At 41.7% G+C, this 18440-nt stretch overlaps 1 protein-coding gene across 2 annotated transcripts in view; it reads left to right on the forward strand.

The window, feature by feature from the left end:
• SNX6 (sorting nexin 6) overlaps positions 1 to 18440 on the forward strand; it is a 334434-nt gene that overhangs the window by 248570 nt on the left and 67424 nt on the right. For both annotated transcript variants that reach the window (XM_012736493.2, XM_076004109.1), the window contains exons 2-3: positions 13156 to 13192; positions 13349 to 13396. In XM_012736493.2, the coding sequence (XP_012591947.2) occupies positions 13156 to 13192; positions 13349 to 13396 (85 nt within the window). The remainder of the gene's footprint in view (positions 1 to 13155; positions 13193 to 13348; positions 13397 to 18440) is intronic.

The following is an 18440-nucleotide window of genomic DNA, read 5'->3' on the forward strand; positions in this document are numbered from 1 at the left end:
AAAGCGAGACTCTATCTCTATAAAAATAGAAAGATTAGCTGGGTGTGGTGGTGCACACTTGTAGTTCCAGCTACTTGGGAAGCTGAGGCAGATCACTTGAGCCCAGGAGTTTGAGGTTGCTGTGAGCTATGATGATGCTCCTGCACTCTAGCCAGGATGATGGAGTGCAACCCTGTCTTAAAAAAAAAAAAAAAAAAAAAGGAAAGAAAATCAAGACCCTCATGTCTGTCCCCTCGGAGCTGAAAGGAGATGGCAATGCTGTCTCCTTCACTCTGGCCTCTTGGCAAGGTCTTGGGGGCAGGCAGGAATATCTTGTTTACATTGTTGGGAACTCAATGTTCTGACTAGCCTACCAGCCAAATGTCCTGCAAAAAAATGGCAAGTGACTGCTCTCGTTTGTTGTAGGGCAGTTAGGCTCTCAGCCCAGAGATGGGAATGAAATTTAGGAAAGTGTTTAAATTCATTGTTTTAATATTTACAAAAACAAGTCCTGTTTCCCTAATAAGTGGCAAAGCCAGGACTCAAATGCTGTTTGGCTGACTCAAGTCTTCGCACTTGAAGAAGTCATTCTTTAACTTTCCTTCTCAAGCTAGCCTTGATTTATATTCCCCAGCTTTTTAAATCTGTTTTATTGCAATTCAATTAAAACTATTTGTTGAGGGCCTGTTAGGGACTCCTTCCTATACTATTGCTAAGGTGGACTTACGCCTGCCTTCAAGGAAATTTAAGTCCTTTGGGGTTTCTGCTAGCCCTGGGTTCCTGCATTATTTCCACTTTTAATTAGAACTTTTTTCCTTTGTAAATGAGCCTCCTTGAGTTACCTTAATTTGAGTACCATCTGTTTCCTACTGGAACCCTGACTGATAGACATGATCTATGTGACTCCACTCTTGAACTCATGCGGCAGACTGGCTGAGTCATGTGCCCCTTCCGTAGTGCACAACTGTTGCTGCCCAGCCCAGGGGGTCACATTTCCCAGACCCCCTGCGTCAGGACAGGCCACATGACCACAAGTGGGCAGAAGTGGTTTCTCTGCTGCCATGCTTTGGCCCACAGAGCTGTCCACTTGATCCTGGTGCATTCTCTACCCTTGCTCGACAGCATCCGTGGGTCTAAGGCAAGCTTCTGAATCATTGTGTGCTGTGGATGCCTGAATCCCTCCTCAGAATAGTGTTGTTGTTTTTTTAAATACACTTTTATTTTGGAGTAATTTTAGGTTTACAAAGAGGTTACAGATAATATGGAGAGTTTCCACATACTCCTCACAGTTTCCCCTATTGTCATCTTACATTACTGTGGTACATTTGCCAAAAGTAAGAGTCCAACATTGGTACGTTGTTATTAATTACACTCCAGACTTTATTCGGATTTTACCAGTTTTTCTATTAATGTCCTTTTTCTGTTCCAGGATCTAATCCAAGGTACCACGTTGTATTTGATTGTCTCCTCAGTCTCTTCTGGTCTGGGGCAAAGTCTTAGACTTTCCTTTTTTTCATGACTTTGACAAGGTCCTTCCCCACCCTTTTTTAAATCTGCTCCAACCTTCTGAACTTTGACAGTCTTGAGGAGTCAGGTCATAACTCACTGCAGCCTTGAACTCCCAGGCTCAAGCAATACTCCTGGCTCAGCCTCTGCTAAAATTCTTTTTCTTTTTCTTTTTTTTGATACAGAGTCTCACTCTGTTGCCCGGCTAGAGTGCCATGTCGTCAGCCTAGCTCACGGCAACCTCAAACTCCTGGGCTCAAGCAATCCTTCTGCCTCAGCCTCCCGAGTAGCTGGGACTACAGGCATGTGCCACCATGCCCAGCTATTTTTTTCTATTTTTAGTTGTTTGGCTAATTTCTTTCTATTTATAGTAGAGATAGCGTCTCACTCTTGCTAAGACTGGTCTTAAGCTCCTGAGCTCAAGCAATCCTCCCACGTTGGCCTCCCAGAGTGCTAGGATTACAGGCGTGAGCCACGGCGCCTGGCCATTATTAGCATTTTTTAACAATAAAGTATTTTAAAATTAAGGTATGTATATTGTGGTTTTAGACATAATGCTATTGTACACTTAATAGATTATAGTATTGTGTAAACATAACTTTTATATGCAGTAGGAAACCAAAAATTTGTATGACTCACTTTATTGCAATATTTGCTTTATTGCAATGGTCCTGAACCTGACTCAAAATATCTCCAAGGTATGCCTGCTTATGGATTAGTTATTTTGAACTTCCCCAAACCATTTGAGGTATTATATATGCTATTGTCTCCATTTTAAATAAGAGGAAAACCAAACAACAAAAAAGCATAAAAACTGTTCAAGTTTCCATAGTAATTCGATGTCAAGTCTGAGATTTAAACACAGGCAGTTTGACTCCAGAGCCTTTTTATTATTGCCATGCCACATATGAGGAAACAGGCTCAGAGAGACAACATGGCTGCCTACAGTTACAAGTTGCAGGGCCAGGATTTGAACACAGGAAACTGTCTCCAGAGCCCATTTCGTTTCTTACCCATTTCAGGTAAAGAAGGGGTGATGGTGGAGGCATCCCCTATGCCAGACCTCAAATGGTGGATAGGATTGGGAGAGTCAAAGATGAGAAAGGAAGGAAGTTCAGGTAGCAGGAACAGAGAACTACCTACACATACCAAAATCTCCACAGCTGTCTCTTCTGGAACAGACTAGACATAGATTCTTTTTACCATAATGAGAGAGAAAGTGTAGCACCACAGATCAAACGGTTTCCTGGGTCGACCATTTTATACCCTAGTGAATGCATTGTTCAAACAGTGTTTCAAGTGCACTCCTAAATTAGAGACCTTCATGTGTCTGGACACTGTTAGGCCTACCCAAGGCTGAACACCAGTGCTGGAGAGACAAATAGCAAGGGGTGCCCGGGGCCTATGGCTGGGCCTCCGTGGGGCTCCTTGCTGAAGGGTTCCCTCATCCCTGAATGTTTCCTTTACTGGGACTCCTATGCCAGAGGTTGAGGCCACTTTACAGCCTCCCGGGAGCTTAACAACATTAGTCTTTGCTGGAAATTGGTTTTTGCTCCTGGTAATCTTAGATCTTAAACAAAGCACAAAGGGGCAAACTGCTTCTAGAAAGATTAAAGCAGTAAGGTGAGGCATCAGGTTTTCCAAACGAGACATGGTTTTGTGTACATCGTTCATTCTCCTTTATACAAACATGAAGATATCTTTTTCAGAAAAGAATACAATGATTTACTCAGCATCTTTCCCAGGAAAAAAAAAAAAAAAAGAAAAGAAAAAAAAAAAAAAGAATACAATGATGTTTTGGAATATCTTTCTTAAAAACTCTAGGTAAACCAGAGTGGTGGCTCACACCTGTAATCCCAACAACTCAGAAGGCTGAAGGGGAAGGATACTTGAGGCCAGGAGTTCAAGACTAGCCTAGGCAACATAGCTGAGATCCCATATCTTAAAAAGAAAAATATTAGCCAGCCATGGTGGCAAATGTCTATAGTCCCAGCTACTCTGGCAGCTGAGACAGGAGGATCACTTGAGCCCAGGAGTTCAAGGTTGCAGTGAGCTAAGATCATGCCACCGCACCCGAGCCTGGGTGACAGAGTGAGATCCTATCTGAAAAAAAATAAAAATAACGATAATAATAAAACTCTAGGTATAAGTCCTTAAGAAAGAAATTCCTGGCCGGGCGCTGTGGCTCACGCCTGTAATCCTAGCTCTTGGGAGGCCGAGGCGGGCGGATTGCTCAAGGTCAGGAGTTCAAAACCAGCCTGAGCAAGAGCGAGACCCCGTCTCTACTATAAATAGAAAGAAATTAATTGGCAAACTGATATATATATAAAAAATTAGCCGGGCATGGTGGCGCATGCCTGTAGTCCCAGCTACTTGGGAGGCTGAGGCAGAAGGATCGCTTGAGCCCAGGAGTTTGAGGTTGCTGTGAGCTAGGCTGACGCCACGGCACTCACTCTAGCCTGGACAACAAAGTGAGACTCTGTCTCAAAAAAAAAAAAAAAAAAGAAAGAAATTCCTAAAGTGACTTTATTCTTTTTTTTTTTTTTTTTTTTGAGACAGAGTCCTGCTTTGTTGCCCAGGCTAGAGTGAGTGCCATGGCATCAGCCTAGCTCACAGCAACCTCAAACTCCTGGGCTCAAGCAATGCTTCTGCCTCAGCCTCCCGAGTAGCTGGGACTACAGGCATGTGCCACCATGCCCGGCTAATTTTTTCTATATATATTAGTTGGCCAATTAATTTGTTTCTATTTATAGTAGAGATGGGGTCTCGCTCTTGCTGAGGCTGGTTTCAAACTCCTGACCTCGAGCAATCCGCCTGCCTCAGCCTCCCAGAGTGCTAGGATTACAGGCGTGAGCCACCGCGCCCGGCCGATATTCTTTTTTCTTTAAAGTGAGATTCAATTTACATACCATAAAGGTTACCCTTTTAAAGTGTACAATTCAGACTGGGTGCGGAGGCTCATGCCTATAATCCTACCATTTTGGGAGGCTGAAGTGGAAAGATCACTTGACACCAGGAATTCAAGTTGAGTTCCAGACCAGCCTGAGCACCACGAGACTTCTCTACAAAAAAATAGAAAAATAGCTGGGTGTGTGGTGTGTTCCTGTAGGCCCACCTAGTTGAGAGGGTGAAGTAAGAGGGTCAGTTGAATCCAGGAGTTTGAGTCTACAGTGAGTTGTGATGATGCCACTACACGCCAGCCTGGGCAACAGAGTGAAACTCTATCTCAAAAAAAAAAAAAAAAGCTAATGTGTACAATTCAGTGTTTTTCAATATCTTCACAAAGTTATGCAACCATCACCACTTTCTCATTCCAGAACATTTTCATCATCCTAAAAGAAACCATGTGCCCATCAGCACTCACTCCCTATTTCTTTCACTTCCAGCACCTGACAACCACTATCTACTTTCAGTGGCGTATATGGGTGAATGGGACAATTTTCAATTTATTTCTAATCTTTCTCTTAAAAACACATAAATTAATATCTGGCAGAGTACTTTATAACGCATGCTTTAGACAGCACATTTACAGAAATCTATTAACAGTCCTACAGAATTTTGTCTTTTGAAAACAGCAATGTCTCATTTAGTGTTGCACAGAAGAGTGGTCAATTCAATTAAAAATTGAACTTTCATCCAGGAGAAGTTATCTGGTATCGAAAAATTATAAAAGCTGTATTTTTCAGCATAGTGAACATAACTGTCAATGTTAGGGTTAATGATTTGTTAGTTGATCAAAATAATAAAAGAACCTAGTTCTAAAAGTTAGTGTGGTATGATAAAGAGAAGACAAGAGATCTTTCAACTCCTGAATTTACTCTTCAGAAGATGAAAATATATAATATTGATGATAGTGCACTGTGAGTAGAGGGTGTATCCAAAAATGATTTGAAGTCGCTAAATTTTTTTTGGATTAGTGGCTTTTTCTAGACACGTCTTGAGTTATTAAATTGTTTACAGACAAAGACTTTAAAAAATATTCCAGATTCCAAAATATAGGAAAAGGTGGAAATGAAAAGGCTTCTCTCTCTCTCTCTCTCTCTCTCTCTCTCTCACACACACACACACACACACACACACACATACACACACATACACAAACACCCACAGAAGGAAAAGGGAGGGGACAACTCTAGAGAAGTAGTAGAATGCCTTATTTGGGGGAAGTGTATTTTTTTCTTCTGAAGGTAGAAACTCTTAAAGAGAAATGATGGGTTACTTGCTGCATAGATTCTATTAATTTTGTAAAAAATTTTTTTGAGACAGTCTCACTCTGTTGCCCTATCAAGTGCTGTGGCGTCAGCCTAGCTAACAGCAACCTCGTGGGCTCAAGCAATCCTCCTACCTCAGCCTCCTGATTAGCTGGGACTACACAGTGGACTGCACTACCACACCTGGCTAATTTTTCTATAATTTAGTAGACCGGGTCTCGCTCTTGCTCAGGCTGGTTTCAAACTCCTGACCTCAAGCGATTCTCCCACCTTGCCCTCCCAGAGTGCTAGGATTACAGGCGTGAGCCACTGTGCCTGGCCAATTTTGTAAAATTTTAAAAATCCTCTTCTTCTGTGATTTAAAAAAATGCAGCTAAATCTTATGTTGCACAATAGGTACATTCCTGAAAATTTGACTAAAAATGGAAATTTGGGAAATGAATGTTTGAGGTGTTTTTCTGACTTAAAAAATTAGAATTATCTCTGGTAGAATTCTTCTGAAGGTAAAATTCTTCTGTGTCACTGTACTTAGAATGCAAATAAAATCATTACAGCAGATATTTTATTTCAAATAATTTTTCTAAAGATTTTCACTCTTCTTGTTGCTTTTTCTGTAGGGCCAGGATTCTAAAGTGAAATAATGGAATATGATAAAAGATGAGAGAAAATATATCTAAATAGAGCTGGGTCTTTCTTTCACTGAAGCATGTCCCATCTGGGGTTGAAGGGACTGGGGAATCTTGAATGATGGACCACTTCTAAGTGTCATGTTTTAGGCACTTTCTTTCCCATATTTTCTCCAGATTTTACATCTTGTGCCTCCATTGCAGCTCTGTGATGGAGGAATGAGGTCATAAAATCAGTAATATTGAAATGTAATTTAGAAATAATTTAATAGAATTTGGCTATTGTTCTAGGCATGAAACAAAATTAAGCTGTCCTCTATGTCTCTCCTTTTAGGAACTTATGTTAAAAATAGGCAAAAGAGGCCGGGCTCTGTGGCTGACGACTGTAATCCTAGCACTGTGGGAGGCCAAGGCGGGCGGATTGCTCCAGGTCAGGAGTTCGAAATCAGCCTGAGTGAGAGCGAGACCCCCCATCTCTACTATAAATAGAAAGAAATTAATTGACCAACTAATATATATAGAAAAAAATTAGCCGGGCATGGTGGTGCATGCCTGTAGTCCCAGCTACTTGGGAGGCTGAGGCAGGAGGATTGCTTGAGCCCAGGAGTTTGAGGTTGCTGTGAGCAAGGCTGACGCCACGGCACTCACTCTAGCCTGGGCAACAAAGTGAGACTCTGTCTCAAAAAAAAAAAAAAAAAAATAGGCAAAATATAGTGTGTTAGACTTCAGTTCAATAAATCTTTGGCTTCCAAATAGAATTGTTCCTAATAGAAGTAGAGGTACTGACATTAATCAATAAATCCGCATGTGGATCTGGTTTCTGTAGAGATGTCACTTCTCTTAGTCTCCAGGCATCACAATCAAGATAAGCTGGTTCACCATTTGTGCTGATTCCCAGGTCTGAATCCCAGGGAAGTGGGAGTTATTTCTCTAAGAAATAATTTAAATTTCTGGAACATTAGCTTCTCCACCCTCATTCTGCTGAGACATGACTTTTACCTTTTTTGACCTTCTAGATATGGTGCCTATGGCACTTCCTTGCTTATTGATTTACTTAAATAAAGTGTGGTTTGCTTTTATTTATTTATTTTTGAGACAGAGTCTCACTCTGTTGCCTGGGCTACAGTACAGTGGCATGATCATAGCTCACTGCAACCTCAAACTCCGGGGCTCAAGAGATCCTCCTGCCTCTCTGTGTCTAGAATAGCTGGGACTACAAGCACAGGCCACCACACATGGCTAATTTTTCTTTGTAGACATGGGCTCTCACTCTCACACAGGCTGGTCTTCAACTCCTGACCTCAAGGATTTTCCTGCCTCAGCCTCCCACAATACTAGGATTACAGGCGTGAGCCACTGTGCCCATACTTTCATTTTTTTTTAATGCCCAAGTTATGGGGGAAGATGAAGGAGTAATATGGTTGAGAAATTTATTTGGTCACCTGATTTGGTCAATTACCTGAAGTCAGTAACTTTCAATTCACAAACTTACTAGAAAAAAAATTAGTGGGTATTTACGTAATCTGGGGATAGGCAAGGTCTTTCTTGGCATTATCACTAAAATAAGAATCCTAAAAGAGAAGATTGATGCATCTAACTGCATTAAATTTAAAACCTTATGCATGTCAAAAACATTATAATCTAAAATTAAAAAGCAAAATTAATTTAAAAATATGTCTTGGGCGGGCGCGGTGGCTCACGCCTGTAATCCTAGCACTCTGGGAGGCTGAGGCGGGTGGATCGCTCAAGGTCAGGAGTTCGAAGTCAGCCCGAGTGAGACCCTGTCTCTACTAAAAAAATAGAAAGAAACGAATTGACCAACTAAAAATATATATATAAAAAAAAATTAGCCAGGCATCGTGGCACATGCCTGTAGTCCCAGCTACTCAGGAGGCTGAGGCAGAAGGATTGCTTGAGCCCAGGAGTTTGAGGTTGCTGTGAGCTAGGCTGACGCCACGGCACTCACTCTAGCCTGGGCAACAAAGCGAGACTCTGTCTAAAAAAAAAATATATATATATATATATATATATATATATATGTGTGTGTGTCTTCATCATACCTAACAAAAAGGCTTTTATCCTTAATATATAAAGAGCTTTCACAAAGCCATAGTAAAAAATACGGGCTGAGAACAGAAATAGGTAATTCACAAAAGAAGAAATAACAAATATCATATTAACAAAGTGGCCATGACCCAGTTCTAGTCCATGAGGTATGAGAGGCATATGGGAGGGAGGGGTGGCTTCTGAGCAGGTTGTTTTTCTGCTTATGGAAATTGTTATGTCAAGATGTAAAACCTGGAACTACAGAAGTCATCTTGAACCATGAGGAGAACCGGCCTTAGAATGAGGTTGTCACTGAAGGGGCAGAGTAGAGAGTTGGAAGGAATCTGGATTTTTATTTTTTTTTTATTTTTATTTTATTTTATTTTTTTTTTTGAGACAGAGTCTCACTTTGTTGCCCAGGCTAGAGTGAGTGCCGTGGCGTCAGCCTAGCTCACAGCAACCTCAATCTCCGGGGCTCAGCGATCCTACTGCCTCAGCCTCCCGAGTAGCTGGAACTACAGGCATGCGCCACCATGCCCGGCTAATTTTTTGTATATATATTTTTAGTTGGTCAATTAATTTATTTCTATTTTTGGTAGAGACGGGGTCTCGCTCAGGCTGGTTTCGAACTCCTGACCTTGAGCAATCCGCCCGCCTTGGCCTCCCAAAGTGCTAGGATTACAGGCGTGAGCCACCACGCCCGGCCAGAATCTGGATTTTTGATGAAACCATTCAGCCACTGATTGTATATGCCCAGAGATGCCTCATTTTTTGATTTTTTTTTGTTGTTGTTATAAAATAATAAATTTCCTTATTGCTCAAGTTTATTTGACTTGATGTTATATGTTACTTGCCGTTGAAAACATCCTGATTGATAACCCAGGAAAAAATAGAGTTCGGCAATCTTTCTATATAGAATTTCGTTGTAGCATAACTCCCAGGGAGAATGAGGGAAGAATTAGGACTCAGAGGTTGTCCAAAACAAAATGGACCTCCTAGAATTTGAGTGAAAAACCGATAAAAATAGGTTTTGGTGAAATCTTCTTTGATCAGAACATGATAAAAGGAAAGGAATTAAACATTTTTCTTCTACAACTAATTAAATCATTACCATTTCATATTTTTTAAGTTTTCTTCTAGAAAAAAATTGATTTTTGTTTGATAAAAATGTTCAAGCAAATACTGTTTATTTTTAAAATTTAAAAGTAACTCATTCATTATTCTCTAACATTTTTCTCTTCTCTAAAACCTTTCAATACATTTGTTTTGAAGCACATTACTAAGAAAGTATTCACAATTAGAACATTTTACTTTCATGTATCTAAATCTATCAAGTAACCAGCCTTTGATTCAACATAATTTGTTCATGATACTTGTATAGAAGTAGATAATTTCATAGAAATTCATCAAAATATGATGAAAAAATGATTATTTGGTTAAAATTATTAGAGGAGTGGTTCAGCTTTAATATCTTCTTTATTTCTTTTACAAGTAGTAGAAAAACCTATAATGTGAGCTTATCTTAATTTCTTTTTTTTTTTTTTTTTTTTTGAGACAGAGTCTCACTTTGTTGCCCAGGCTAGAGTGAGTGCTGTGGCGTCAGCCTAGCTCACAGCAACCTCAAACTCCTGGGCTCAAGCGATCCTACTCCCTCAGCCTCCCGAATAGCTGGGACTACAGGCATGCGCCACCATGCCTGGTTAATTTTTTCTATATATATTAGTTGGCCAATTAATTTCTTTCTTTTTTTTTTGAGACAGAGTCTTGCTTTGTTGCGCAGGCTAGAGTGAGTGCCATGGTGTCAGCCTAGCTCACAGCAACCTCAAACTCCTGGGCTCAAGCAATCCTTCTGCCTCAGCCTCCCGAGTAGCTGGGACTACAGGCATGTGCCACCATGCCTGGCTAATTTTTTCTATATATATTAGTTGGCCAATTAATTTCTTTCTATTTTTAGTAGAGACGGGGTCTCGCTCTTGCTCAGGCTGGTTTTGAACTCCTGACCTAGAGCAATCCACCCACCTCCGCCTCAGAGTGCTAGGATTACAGGCGTGAACCACAGTGCCAGTCCTTATCTTAATTTCTTTTCTTTTGAAATTCCTTAACTTCTGTAACTTAGCTTTTTGATAGTTGTTAGTATAATTTACTGATAATTCCTTTTTATCATTCACAAATATAGCTTGAGATCTTTGCTCAGAAAGGGCAGCCCAGGTATTAATTTACAACTTTAGGGCCAGGCGCGGTGGCTCATGCCTGTAATCCTAACTCTAGGAGGCCAAGGCGGGAGGATCGCTAAAGGTCAGGAGTTCGAAACCAGCCTGAGCAAGAGCCAGACCGCATCTCTACTAAAAATAGAAAGAAATTAATTGGCCAACTAAAAATATATATAGAAAAAATTAGCCAGGCATGGTGGCACATGTCTGTAGTCCCAGCTACTCAGGAGGCTGAGGCAGAAGGATTGCTTGAGCCCAGGAGTTTGAGGTTGCTGTGAGCTAGGCTGATGCCACGGCACTCTAGCCTGGGCAACAGAGTGACTCTGTCTCAAAAAGCAAACAAACAAAAAACCTTTTATTATTTCAGGGTTGAGTTCTCTACCCATGTGAGTTTTCAGCTATGAATTATAGCTGCGGTAACTACCATATATCTTTGATAATTTTAGTTGTACTACTTAGATTTTAAATACTCTTTTTTTCATAACTAGTGATTTTAAAGGTCTGGAATTTGAGAATTACAGTATTTCTGGACTTTGTTTAAATGTGGAAATTCAAAACTCTAGGTTAATGATAGGCATTTGAGGTGGTTGTATGTGGCACTTATCAACCTTTGTCCACAACCCTCTTATCAGTTGTATACAAATCTCCCTCATTAATTGTAGTTCCACCCCCTCTCTTCACCTAGGGAGAACTTTACAGGCATTACCTTCAATCTGAAAATAAGCCATTGTCAGTTTGAAATACTGGCACTTTTTATTAGTAACAAATGACTGCAACAGGCCGGGTGGGATGGCTCACGCCTGTAATCCTAGCACTCTGGGAGGCCGAGGTGGGCAGATCACTCAAGATCAGGGGTTTGAAACCAGCCTGAGCAAGAGTGAGACCCCGTCTCTACTAAAAAAATACAAAGCAATTAATTGGCCAATTAAAAATATATAGAAATATATAAAAAATATATAGAAAAAATTAGCGGGCATGGTGGCTCATGCCTGTAGTCCCAGCTTCTCCGGAGGCTGAGGCAGAAGGATTGCTTGAGCCCAGGAGATTGAGGTTGCTGTGAGTTAGGCTGACTCCATGGCATTCTAGCCTGGGCAACAGAGTGAGACTGTCTCAAAAAAAAAAAAAAAAAAAAAAGATTCAAATGACTGGAACATTCCTCCTGATACTTAATCACATACTTAACACTGCATGATGCCTCAAGACTCCCAGTGAAAAAGACTACTTTAGCAGTTATTACAATGCCCTGGGAAACAAGAAACAAAACACAAAAAATAAATTCCTTCTCCCCGCAGTATCGAAGAGTAGCCTTTGTTGGTGACTCAACCTTTACCTCTCTATGTCTCAGTTCTCATTACATACAAAATGAAAACTACAAGAGGTTCTTGTGAAAATATTGTTAAGTTTAATATTATTGTTTTGAGAGTTTCAATTCAATAAGATAGGATGAAGGGCCTGGAGAAGCAGGGAGGGATTCAAATGTATTGTAGGCTGAGGAATACATTCAAATGTATTGTAGGCTGGTATTCGATCGTTATATAATGGAGGCTTGTAAAGATTATTGAACAGGGTAGTAGCATAATCATCGCTATCTGTGTCTTAGGAGGAAACCTGGCAGCAGTGTGTAAAATAGAGAAGAGAGAGATGGAAAATACGAAAAGTTAGGAGAGTATTGCAAAGGTTTATTGCAAAGAGATGTTGATGGTAATCCGCGGAAGTTGGAAAAATGGAACCAATTCAAGAGGTAATGAAAATAATCTATTGCAGAAGCAATAGGATTTGGTTGGATGTGGGGAGTGAGGGAAAGGATTTCAGTGGGACTTAGGTTTCTGGTCTGAACAGCTGAAGATGTTGCTCCATTAACTGAATGTAAGCACAGAAATTGCTTGTGTGTTTGTGTGTGTGTGAGAGAGGGAGAGAGAGAAATAGGTAAGGGGAGGCAGGGATTAAGATTGATTTTATTTTGTTTGAAATGCCTGTGGCTATTACCTGGGTGGTGCTTTCCAGCTGACCACTTAGAGTGGGTCTGGGGAAATTTCATCGAACAAAGGAATACTCTTGTAATGAGAACAGCTCCTTTTTATAGCGCCCCAAACCATAAGGTAGTTATTACCTCACCAGCAGTAAAAGCTTGATTATAGCCCCTGACTGCCTACTGTGTGAAAGCCCTTGGTTCCTTCAACTTCCATAGACAAAATGATAATAACTGTGATTAATTATCGTGTGGCACAAAACAAAGACTAGATGATTTATTGTGTTTTCCAGAGGGCGCCTGCAAGGCTCCTCGCTGAGCCCTCGGGACAAGTGAACTGGACAGCTCCTCCGGTGGCCTTCAGCCCGTCCCGGATCAGAGTCCGCCAGACGCGAGCTGCCCCAGCCATGTGGGTCTTGGCCTTCGCTCCCTCCCTCACTTAGGTGCTTCGACCTTGGGCACACTGCCAAGTCGTCCTTCAAGGCTCACCGACCCGGGCCCCAGCGCGCGGAGGGGGCGGGACGGCTCCGAGACCAGGCCCCGCCCCCCGCCGCCGGCCCCGCCCCGCCTGCAGCCGCTGGCTCCCTCGGGCTGGCAGCGCCGTGCGCGCCTGCGCCGGAGCCTCTCCTCGGAGCAGCCATGATGGTGGGTGTTCTCCGCGGCGCGGAGCCCCGGGCGCGCGGTGGGGGCGGCGGGCGTGGGGCGGGCGCGGGGACCGCGCCGGCCTGGTACTAATGTTTCCTTTTGTGTCTCCCCCATCCCATCCTCTCCTCTGGCGCGCCGGGCCCGCCGACCCCGCAGGAAGGCCTGGACGACGGCCCCGACTTCCTCTCAGAGGAGGACCGCGGAGTAAGTTCTGCCTCCTTCATGTTCGCCGGACCCTCCCTCCCCCGCCTCGGCCCCCGGGTGTGGTTTGGGGTGAGGTCCCTGGCCGTGCGGCACTCCCTGCCTGTCGTCCTTTCGGTTTCCTGGCCGCACCGTGCCCCGCCCTCCTGCAGCCCTTCCTCCCTGGGGGCTGATCTGATTTCTGGGGGACCATCGGCCACTTTCTTGTCCCCTACCCTGGGCCCTCCTGTGGACCTCCTCCCTCGCCTGGGGCGGAGTGCAGAATGGGATGTGGAAGTGGAGGCGAGAGCTGGAACGTCCCCACCCTCGCCACTTTGGGGCTATGAAAACCTATTCTCAGACCTTACTGGCGGCACCCTCAATTTTCTCCCGATGTAGACCTCTTAAACTCGTCCTGCCCACTCCTCTCTCTCTATAAAACAAATATGGTACGGGCTTATCTCAATTACCCTTTTGCAAAGGATTTTTACAGTCGTCGAATCGCAACTCTTCAGTGTCCTGTCAGATTTTGCAAAGTGCTGGTACCCAGAGCATCTTTACTTTTTCTAATATCCAGAAAAAAAACGTATATCTTTTTCAGGGTTTCCTTAGTGTTGTTTTTTTGCCCCCCCTTAGCTTTTTTGAGGTGTGATTGACAAAATAATAATTGTATATATTTGAGAGGTACAGCGTGATATTTCCATATACGTGCACATTGTGAAGTGAGTATCATAGTCAAGCTAACATATACCTCACCTAGTTACCATTTGTGGGGGAGAAACACTTGAGATCTACTCTGAGCAAATTTCAAGTATATGTTGTTATTAAATTTAGTCACCATGCTTTACATTAGGTCTCCAGAACTTACTCATCTTACAACTTAAAGTTTGTAACCCTCGAACCCCAGTAAGTGCCTTTCTATTTGGTGTCCTTTTGAGGTTTGTTGCATTCCACTTCAGAAAGGACCTTCAGGGCTCCCATTCCTTCCTCCCACCTCCATTTGCTTTGACTGAAACGTGGTAAGATAGTGCCTGGTACAAGTGAGCACTTGAAAAATATCGATATGAGATAATTGCTGCTCAGCAAGGTTCCGTGGTTCCTTCACACTTAACAGCCTGTACTTTAGTTTTGTGTTTTGCTTTTTGTTATCCATCTTAGATCATGTAAGAAGCACATTTGTTAGTGGGTTTTTGATAGATGATAAAATATTGTAGGGTATTATTGCTGTCTATAATATGAGATGAGGTAGTTAGTATGAACTGATGACCTTTATAAAGCTTTTAAATAATAAAGATGCAAAGCATACTTTTATAAACAATAAATTACATGCCTGTAGTCCCAGCTACTTGGGAAGCTGAGGCAGAAGGATTGCTCGAGCCTAGGAGTTTGAGGTTGCTGTGAGCTAGGCTGATGCCATGGCACTCTAGCCTGGGCAACAGAATTTCTGGTTAGTGCAGAAGTATCATATGGAATGTCTGTTTCTAAAATATTTATTTATTTATTTTTCCTGTTTTATTTTATTTATTTTTTTTTATTTTGGCATATTATGGGGGTACAGATTATAAGGTTTCAATAAATGCCCTATCCCCCCTTACCCCCACAAGTCTGAGTCTCCAGCATGACCATCCCCCATATTTAGTTGCTAGTGAATTATAAACAAAATGCATGTGTGTAAATGTGTATACGTATCTTCTGGGATAAGACAAGAGAATTAGATGTACATTTATAAATTATATTTTGGATTTTAGAATGGGAAACCAGCAGAGTTATTTAATAAAATGAGATCGATTATAGCACAATTAAATTGATTTTTCTAAATATAAAACATATGGTCTTCTTTATTTTTATAACAACTTTCTGTCTTATTTTTGTGGCCTACCAGGAAAAGCAAACAGGATTTGCTCTTGTAAAATCTGACTTATGTTCAGTAAAAGCATTAATTTTTTGAGTCTTTATGTTGATGTTATGAAAAGTAGAGTATGTTATGGTGAATATTTGTGTTCATGGCTTTATGCGTTTGGTAAGATTTGCTTATGGAACTGGAAGCACTTAAGTAATGTGTCCAGAAGCTTTTTTCATGTATTACAATACTAAAGGGAAAGAAAGACAAAGAGCTTGTCTGACCAGGAGATTCTTGTAGAATGTTGTAGACAAAAATTTTAAAATGAAAGTGGAAAAAACATAATTAACTAGAAAGCTTTTTATTTATTTATTTTATTATTATTATTATTATTATTATTTTTGAGTCTCCCTCTGGCATGCAGGCTACAGTTCCCTGGCATCCTCTTAGCTCACAGTAACCTCAAACTCCTGAGCTCGGCGGCTGGGGGCGGTGGCTCACGCCTGTAATCCTAGCACTATGGGAGGCCAAGGCAGGTGGATTGCTCGAGGTCAGGAGTTCGATACCAGCCTGAACAAGAGTGAGACCCCCATCTCTACTATAAATAGAAAGAAATTAATTGGCCAACTAATATCTATAGAAAAAATTAGCTGGGCATGGTGGCACATGCCTGTAGTCCCAGCTACTCGGGAGGCTGAGGCAGAAGGATTGCTTGAGCCCAGGAGTTTGAGGTTGCTGTGAGCTAGGCTGATGCCATGGCACTCTAGCCTGGGCAACAAAGCGAGACTCTTTCTCAAAAAAAAAAAAAAAAAAAAAAAAACTCCTGAGTTCAAGTGATCCTCCTGCTTCAGCCTCTCTACTAGCTGGGACTACAGGTGTACGCCACCATGCCCGGCTAATTTTTTCTTCTATATTTAGTAGAGATAGTGTCCCACTCTTCCTCAGGCTAGTCACAAACTCCTGAACTCAAGCAATCCTCCTGCCTCAGCCTCCTGAGTGCTAGGATTACAGGTGTTTGCCACCGCACCCAGCTTTAGAAAGCTTTTAGAATGCAATGATGAATATGTGCATGTGTCCAGTTCTTCTTTATTTTTGTCCTATGGAACTGGATGAATCATAGTAATTATAGCTAGGCACTGTGTAACCACTGCATAAGCATTGTTTCATTAATCTCTCATCATTCCTCTAAAGCCTTTAGTACCCCCCTTTTTCATATGAGGAATCAAAACCTCAGAGAAACTGAGTAGTCTGAGGTCACAAGCAGTGATGAGAGAGCTGGACTTTAAACCGTGTTTCTGACATTAGAGCCAGTGCAGGTGTTTCTCAAAGTGGCCTTGAAACACTTGCATTAAAATCACCTGGATCATTTGAAAAACAAAAGTTTCTGGATTCCACACCCTCAATAAACAAGAATCTCTTAGGGTGAGGAAAAGGGCAGATAACTGCTTTTGTTTGTTTGTTTGTTTTTTGAGACAGAGTCTTACTTTGTCTCCTGGGCTAGAGTGTAAAGGTGTCCTCATAGCTCCTCGCAACCTCCAAATTCCTAGGTTCAATCAATCTTCCTTGCCTCAGCCTCCCAAGCAGCTCTATTTTTTGTATTTTTTGTAGAGATAGGGTCTCAGTCTTGCACAGGCTAGTCTCAAACGCTTGGCCTGAAGCAGTCCTCCTACCTCAGCCTCCCCAAAGTGCTAGGATTATAGGCATGAGCCTCTGTGCCCAGCCATAACTGCTTTTTTTTTTTTTTAAAAAACAAGCATCTGAGATGAGAAGTTTCTCTTGTGCACAAAAGTTTGATTATTGCTGCACAAAGTTATCTTGCCATTTCCTCATTTCAGAAACAAATATCTGGCTTGATTTAAATTTCCTTATATTGTGTTTGTCCTGATAGAATTTGATTGCCATAATTAGAACCCTTAGGCATTGCACTTTTAGTTTAAATCATCTTGTTCAGGCCGGGCGCTGTGGCACACGCCTGTAATCCTAGCTCTTGGGAGGCCGAGGCGGGCGGATTGCTCAAGGTCAGGAGTTCAAAACCAGCCTGAGCAAGAGCGAGACCCCGTCTCTACTATAAATAGAAAGAAATTAATTGGCCAACTGATATATATATAAAAAATTAGCCGGGCATGGTGGCGCATGCCTGTAGTCCCAGCTACCCGGGAGGCTGAGGCAGAAGGATCACTCGAGCCCAGGAGTTTGAGGTTGCTGTGAGCTAGGCTGACGCCACGGCACTCACTCTAGCCTGGGCAACAAAGTGAGACTCTGTCTCAAAAAAAAAAAAAAAAAAAAAAATCATCTTGTTCAGCCTTATAAGAAAGGGAGTCTTTAGCCATGCACAGTGGCTCACGCCTGTAATCTTAGCTCTCTGGGAGGCCGAAGCGGGCGGATTGCTCAAGGTTAGGAGTTTGAAACCAGCCTGAGCAAGAGTGAGACCCGTCTCTACTATAAATAGAAATAAATTAATTGGCCAACTAATATATATAGAAAAAATTAGCTGGGCATGGTGGTGCATGCATGTAGTCCCAGCTACTTAGGAGGTTGAGGCAGTAGGATTGCTTGAGCCCAGGAGTTTGAGGTTGCTGTGAGCTAGGCTGATGCCATGGCACTTACTCTAGCCTGGGCAACAAAGTGAGACTCTGTCTCAAAAAAAAAAAAAAAGAAAGGGAGTCTTAATAGAGAAAAACCATGAAGTACATATTTGATACGAGTTGCAAAGAGGACTTCACAGATTCAAAAAAAATAATAAAAGTATTTCATACGAAGCAACAAATAAGCAAAATTAATGTTTTTGCATAAATCTTTAAGCATTTAAGCAAAATTAATGTTTTTGCATAAATTAATGTTTTGCATAAATTTTTATGCAAATCTTTGCATAAGATTTTAAGCATAAAATCTTAAAGCATTTTGTCATGATATTTGAATCAGAACAGAAGCTTAGAGCCTTAAGAAAAATACTATTTTGTCAGAAATAGGCTTTAAGAATACACAATATGGAAAATTATTGGCTATGTTTTGATCTCTTCAGCCCCACCTCTACATAATAGGTTTTTTCCCCCAATTGAAGGAATGATAGTAGCATATTATTTAGTAAACAAAATGAACCCTTTGAACCAGACATGTTTTGCTTTGATGTGCTTGTTCAGTAAGACCAGTACATGCCAGAGTGATGTTTGTTTGTAAAAATGACTGTAGGTGGAATAACTATACTTCTGGACTCTTAGCCTTGCTCCT

Source organism: Microcebus murinus, chromosome 6 (genome assembly GCF_040939455.1).
Source record: "Microcebus murinus isolate Inina chromosome 6, M.murinus_Inina_mat1.0, whole genome shotgun sequence".
NCBI lineage: Eukaryota > Metazoa > Chordata > Mammalia > Primates > Cheirogaleidae > Microcebus > Microcebus murinus.